Source organism: Ostrea edulis, chromosome 4 (genome assembly GCF_947568905.1).
Source record: "Ostrea edulis chromosome 4, xbOstEdul1.1, whole genome shotgun sequence".
In the NCBI taxonomy this organism is placed as follows: Eukaryota; Metazoa; Mollusca; class Bivalvia; order Ostreida; family Ostreidae; genus Ostrea; species Ostrea edulis.
Genome location: NC_079167.1, coordinates 32,731,471 through 32,738,970, shown reverse-complemented (window position 1 = coordinate 32,738,970; position 7,500 = coordinate 32,731,471). Strand labels below are relative to the sequence as shown.

The following is a 7,500-nucleotide window of genomic DNA, read 5'->3' as shown; positions in this document are numbered from 1 at the left end:
GGAAGACTATATACCATTAACCAAATGGATATAATTCCAAACTTCATAATGTAATTTACCTGACTGGATGCTCTGCATAGATTTTCAATACCTAAAATGATAAAGCATGATTGATCAAGTTCAATTTACACACTGTAAAATATCAATTACACATTCCTCAATTAACACCTGCAATATTAATTCATGGTGTACCATATTCTTGTAAAAGGTGTGTGCCATATAAAATCCATTTAAAGCTTTGATTTTCTCTGGTAATTAGTAGGAGTATACGAACACCTGAAGGGTTATTCATCAACGCATAAAACTGAAATATTCAGAAATAGACATGCAAGTTATTGGTACAGCTAGCCAATCTAATTAAAATAAAATCTTTTCTGAAAAGCGTAGAGTATCGGAGCGATAAGAAAGGATCTGATTTTAATTAGATTGTACAGCTAACGAGATCAGTTGAATGTATGAACAAAAGCATTATACAGAAAATGTAAAAGCTTTTTCTGACAGTGGCTAAACAGAATGAAAGTTCACAATCATTATGTTTGGGGGGAGGGGGGGGGGGGGGGGGGGGGCTTTGGTTACATTGCTGTATCCATCCGTCTGTCAACTTTTCTTTGTGATGTGCAGTCTTCGGTAATTTAAAATCTGCTGACTATATATCAGTAAAACTTCTTGTAAACTTATAATCTGATTATGCATTTGTTAATATAATTTTGTGTCTTATGTGTCAACATGTTTGGTGACATTAAATAACTAAAAAAAATTCTCTTGTTTCGTGTAAGTGGACAGTGGTCAGAAAAAGAAACCTATAGATTTTGAGATCACTAGGTCAAAGATAATGGACATCATGAGATATTTATAAATTGTATGTAAGTACAGACCTATATTATAAATACTTTAGTCAGATTGGGGCAATATCAATGGATGCAGCTGGTTCTGATATCAATAGGAAAAAATACATCCAATACTTTAGACTCAGAAACATACATCCCGTTATTCATACCATCACCATTGTATCATCGTACCATCGCAGTACGATGAACTACATGGCAGCAATACGATTCCATATGTGATACTGTACCCTACAGAATTCAACCTAATCATTACCACACTGATTGATATTTCAGCACTCTCCTAAATAAATGTAGATTCAAGTTAGCTACATGTTTCACCCCCCCCCCCCTTTCTTTTTTCTTTTGATAACGATACATTGAGGTCCATTCAACAACCTTAAACAAGAGGTACTGTGAGCAATGCTCACTAAGAATACCCCCCCGCTTACCCCAATCTCCCAAAGTGGCCCCATCCGACCCCCGGGGGCCAGGATTTTTACAATTTAGAATCTGCACTATAACAGGAATCTTTCATATAAATATCAACTTCTCTGTCTCAGTGGTTCTTGAGAAGAAGATTTTTAAAGATATTTCCTATAAATTTGTATGTAAAACTTTGATCCCCTACTGTGGCCCCATCCGAACCCCACGGACCATAATTTTAACAAACCTGAATCTGCACTATATCAGAAAGCTTTCATATAAATCTCAGCTTTTCTGGTTCAGTGGTTCTTGAGAAGAAGATTTTTCCTATATATTTGTATGTAAAACTTTGATCCCCCTTGTGGCCCCATCCTACCCCCGGGGGCCATCATTTTAACAAACTTGAATCTGCATTATATCAGGAAGCTTTCATATAAATCTCAACTTTTCTGGCTCAGTGGTTCTTGAGAGGAAGATTTTTAAAGAATGTCCCTATATATTTGTATGTAAAACTTTGATCCCCTATTGTGGCCCCATCCGACCCCCGGGGGCCAGGATTTTTACAATTTAGAATCTGCACTATATCAGGAAGCTTTCATATAAATCTCAGCTTTTCTGGCTCAGTGGTTCTTGAGAAGAAGATTTTTAAAGATATTTCCTATAAATTTGTATGTAAAACTTTGATCCCCTACTGTGGCCCCATCCGAACCCCCACGGACTATAATTTTAACAAACCTGAATCTGCACTATATCAGAAAGCTTTCATATAAATCTCAGTTTTTCTGGCTCAGTGGTTCTTGAGAGGAAGATTTTTAAAGAATGTCCCTATATATTTGTATGTAAAACTTTGATCCCCCTTGTGGCCCCATCCAACCCCCGGGGGCCAGGATTTTAACAAACTTGAATTTGCACTATATCAGAAAGCTTTCATGTAAATCTCAACTTTTCTTGAGAAGAAGATTTTTCCTATATATTTGTATGTAAAACTTTGATCCCCTATTGTGGCCCCATCCGACCCCTGGGGGCCAGGATTTTAACAATTTAGAATTTGCACTATATCAGGAATCTTTCATATAAATATCAGCTTCTCTGGCTCAGAGGTTCTTGAGAAGAAGATTTTTAAAGATATTTCCTATATATTTGTATGTAAAACTTTGATCCCCTATTGTGGCCCAATCTGACCCCCGGGGGCCAGGATTTAATCTGCACTATATCAGGAAGCTTTCATATAAATCTCAGCTTTTCTGGCTCAGTGGTTCTTGAGAAGATTTTTAAAGAATGTCCCTATATATTTGAATGTAAAACTTTGATCCCCTGTTGTGGCCCCATCCGACCCCCAGGGGCCAGGATTTTTACAATTTAGAATCTGCACTATATCAGGAAGCTTTCATATAAATCTCAGCTTTTCTGGCTCAGTGGTTCTTGAGAAGAAGATTTTTAAAGATATTTCCTATAAATTTGTATGTAAAACTTTGATCCCCTACTGTGGCCCCATCCGACCCCCGGGGGCCAGGATTTTAACAATTTAGAATCTGCACTACCTAATAAAGCTTATCTATAAATTTCATCTTTTCTGGCCCAGTGGTTCTTGAGAAGATTTTTTAATGATTCTACCCTATTTTTACCTTTTCTTGATTATCTCCCCTTGGAAGGTGGCCTGGCCCTTTAGTTTAACAATTTAGAATTCCCTTAACCTAAGGATGCGTTGTGCCAACTTTGGTTGAAATTGGCCCAGTGGTTTTTGAGAAGAAGTCAAAAATGTTAAAAGTTTACAGACAGACAGACGCCGGAATACGGGTGATCAGAAAAGCTCACTTGAGCTTTTAGCTCAGGTGAGCTAAAAATCATGGTATGAAATTTTCAAAGATGTTTACCTATGTATTCCTATATAAAACTTTGACCCCTTATTTTGGCCCCATCCTACCCCTAACCCGAGGCCATGATTTGAACAAACTTGAATCTACACTATGTCAGGAAGCATTCACATAAAATTCAGCTTTTCTGACCTAGTGGTTCTTAAAGAGAAGATTTTTAACAGACCCCACCCTATTTCACCTTTTCTTGATTATTTCCCCTTTGGAGGGAGCATGGCCCTTCATTTGAACAAACTTGAATCCTCTTCACCCAAGAAAGATTTGTGCCAAGTTTGATTGAAATTAGCCCAGTGGTTCTTGAGAAGATTTTTAAATGAAGCTACAAAATTTTTACTAATTCTTGATTTTATATCGCCACTTCAAAAAGGGCGTAGCTCTGTGGCAAGTTTGGCGGAAAGAAGTCGAAAATGTTAAAAGTTTACCAATGGACAATGTCGGACAAAACGTTATCAGAATAGCTCACTTGAGTTTTCAGCTCATGTGAACTAATAAACAAGAGTACCGCAAACAGTGCAATATACACCAGTCAGAGAGTGAAATTCAACAAACAGTGCAACATTCATCAGTCAGAGAGTGAAATTCAACAAACAGTGCAACATTCATCAGTCAGAGAGTGAAATTCAACAAACAGTGCAACATTCACCAGTCAGAGAGTGAAATTCAACTAACAATGCAACATTCACCAGTCAGAGAGTGAAATTCAACAAACAGTGCAACATTCACTGGTCAGAGAGTGAAATTCAACAAACAGTGCAACATTCACCAGTCAGAGAGTGAAATTCAACAAACAGTGCAACACACACCAGTCAGTGAAATTCAACAAACACACACCAGTCAGATAGTGAAATTCAACAAACAGTGCAACATTCACCAGTCAGACAGCGAAATTCAACCTGGAAGCATATTATGCACTCTGAAATGCTAACTGCACTTGCATTCCTCAAAGAGGAAGCTTGTGACTAAATTTCAGGGCAAAGTCTGTATCCCCAACCAAAAAACTCCAAAAAACTTTCTTGACATATTTATGACTCAAAAGTAGGTCATGGTGCACCAATCCAGCTGAAATGCAAACTGAACTTGTATTCCTCCAAGAGGAAGCTTATGACTAAATTTCAAGGCAATATCTGTATCCATAATGAAAAAAAGTCCAGAAAACTGTTTGACCTACTTATAGCCCTAAAGTAAGTGACAGTGCACCAATCCAGTTGAAATGCACACTCACTCTTATGCTTCTTGAGGGAGAAATTATGACCAAATTTCAAAGCTGTACATGCATCCGTTATGGAAAAAAGTCAGGAAAACATGACCTCGGATGGACAGCCAGCCAGACGCACAGACAGCGCCATAATATAATAAGTCCCGTCTAATGACAGGCGTATAAAAAGGACAGTTGTTAGGATTATGGAAGCACTTTTTTTTAAATCAAAAATTCTCTGGAGGTTTATGGATCTTGATTTTTTTTTCTGTCCTAATCCTTAGATGTTCAATGTATTTCATAAGTTAATACAACAATGTAGTCTTGTATATCTACATGTTCCTCCAACTTCATTATTAAAATCAAAATTGAGATTAAGAAATTTGAAGCGTAAAAAGGAAAAAGAAGTATATTTTTCTGGTTTCTAAGACTACTTAGGCTTCTAGCATTACCTCATAAATGGTTGGAGGGGGGGGGGGGGGGTTGTGATCACATTGAATTCCATTTTGAATTCATTATCAAACTTTGAAAGAAAATGTAAATTGCACTTGTTAATGTTGTTGAATTCCATGTTTAAAAGAAACTAATAATGATTTCTATTTCATCAAATACAACAAATTAAGGAGGTATGCTACACCAGAGAAATTTGATGTAGATGAAAAGTGGAGGATATGTACAACAATATTTTGAAGTTGAAAAATTTCAAATTTACTTTATTTTGTCCAAAAATACAGTTTTAGTAGAAGGTAATCTGAAAAAAATTAAAAACCCCTGCTGGACTCGAACCTGCGACCTACAGTTCAGCATTCGGTATTCTAACCTACTGAGCTACTCGGCTAGGTATTTAAATAGAAAAGGAAAAGTCAAATATTGCTGATATCGATTTTTTCATCCATGTTTTTAAAGGAAGTCAGCCATTATGACGATGTAGAGTACTACCTTAAGAAGTATGTATATGGTTTTGTTCTAAAGTCTTGTCCCTATCAGTAAATGGTGTTAAGTTTAATTCCTTACTTCCAAACTTTTCCAGCAGTGCTCGAGCTTTGATGCCACCTAGTCCTGGAATGGACTTAATGGTTACCAGAAGTGCTTCATCAACATGACAGATTTTCTTCCTCAGAAATGGATTGGCAGTCATTTGATTTTCACTGACAACCTACAATGGATAAAATATAAATTTAAATCATGAATTTACCATCAATTCAATTCCATAAAATTAGTTTCCAAATGAGCTTGTAAAACGTCATTAGAATTGTGTGATTGTATTACTCAGTAAAAATTATAATACATGTATTTCATTTATGTTGCAAAATCATTTTCACCACTGTGCCGATGCAGTTTACTACCTTTCCTTAACAATTAAGTCGGATCTTAGATTTACCATTTGAGCAAGTATGGAGGCCGCCTCATTCTGACCGGGAACAGGGATAATGGTAAAGCCCAAATCCATCAGACAGAATTTCTGTACCTCAGGATAATACTGACCACTAGTGGACGTCTTCTCTGCCAACACAATGACCTGAACTCTGTTAGCCTTCAATATACAGAATGTGACATGAATGAACTGCATTCCAATCAGCGCTCTAGAAACTTCTCTAATTATCATAATGTATGAGAATATGCATGCATAAAATTTCCTATCACAGAATCTAGAACCAGATTGTTTGTGGTACTCCTCGTCCTGCGACCAATCAATGTCTGTGTAACATATATCTTGTCTTTTCATCCGATTTAAATCAATGTGTTCCCATACACAGGTTTTTTTAGGTCTTGATTTCAAGGGCCTGGACCTTTCTAATTAGGAAAAAATAACGGCATTAAATTGAAATTGGGAAAAGCATTTCATACAAAGAAGCAGTCTAGGGGAAAAAATCCAAATCAGTGCATTACGGTATAATATGGACTCCTTCGGATTTTCAATTTGGTCAAACCTTACCTCATTTAGATAGGTAAAGGCCAAAAAAAATTAGAGTTACTTAACAATTTTGAACCAAAAATTGTAATCTGTGGGCCTGTGAAAGAAATTTATAAACAAGAAGGCTACCCTGCTTTGATTTGTTTTCATTGTTTGGGAATTGTAAAGCAACAAGAGAAGTTTGTAAAACACATATGTCCCCCATGGTGCAAAATTGAAAAGGGTTATACACACATCATTTAATTGATAGTAGTATCATCAATTCAAAATATTGAGCAGACAATATCTTCCTATATCAAGAGTGGATTGACCTTGTGACCTAAAAATCAATAGGTGTCATCTACTCCTTATGCTGTACCAGTGTGCCAAGTTTGGTGTCAATCAGGCAAATAATTCTTAAAATATAGGAGACAATATATTACTATGTCTAGTTTGACTATTGACCTTTGACCATGTGACCTCAAAATCAATAGGGGTCATCTTTTCCTGAAGATGTACCAGTGTACCAAATTTTATGTCTGTGGGTTGTCAAGATATTGAGCGGAGAGTATATTCCAATGTCCAGTTTGACCCTTGACCTTTGATCATGTGACTTCAAAATCAAGGGGTCATCTTCTTCTAAAGATAAAGGCCTCTGTGGCCAAGTGGTTAGAGCATCGCGCTCAAAATCACACAGCCTCTCCCCTCTGTCGGCGCGAGTTCGAATCCTGCTCGCGCCGGTAAGTGAGAAAGTTTCCCAGTTTACTTTCGGAAGGTTGGTGGTCTCTTCCCAGATACATTGTATCTGGGTTCTCTCTTCCACCAATAAAACCTGGGCGCCACCAGATAACTGAAAAATTGTTGAGTGTGGTGGAAAACATCAATCAATCAATCTTCTAAAGATATACCAGTGTACCAAGTTTGATGTCTGTCAAGCAAAGGGTTCTCTACACATTGAGTGGTCAGTATATTCCTATGTCTAGTTTGACCTTTGACCATGTGACCTCAAAATCATTAGAGGTCATCTACTCCTTAGGATGTACCAGTGTACTAAGTTTGATGTCTGTCAAGCAAAGGGTTCTCAAGATATTGAGCAGACAGTATATTCCTATGTCCAGAGTAGATTGACCCTAACCTTTTGACCTGAAAAACAATTGGGGTCCCCTTCTATTCGTCACCATCCCACATATGAAATATCATTATGATCAAATGAATGGTTCTCAAGATATTGAGGGGACAACATGTGGTCTACCGACCGACTGACCGACATACCAACTGACCGACAGG

At 37.2% G+C, this 7,500-nt stretch overlaps 1 protein-coding gene across 1 annotated transcript in view; it reads right to left on the bottom strand.

Annotated features, from left to right (window-relative positions):
* Nucleotides 1-7,500, bottom strand: part of LOC125672067 (Fanconi anemia core complex-associated protein 24-like) — a 12,045-nt gene that overhangs the window by 759 nt on the left and 3,786 nt on the right. Inside the window, exons 3-5 of the mRNA XM_048908158.2 lie at nt 5,701-5,853; nt 5,334-5,475; nt 60-91 (exon numbers count right to left, since the gene is read on the bottom strand). Of these exons, the coding sequence (XP_048764115.1) occupies nt 60-91; nt 5,334-5,475; nt 5,701-5,853 (327 nt within the window). The remainder of the gene's footprint in view (nt 1-59; nt 92-5,333; nt 5,476-5,700; nt 5,854-7,500) is intronic.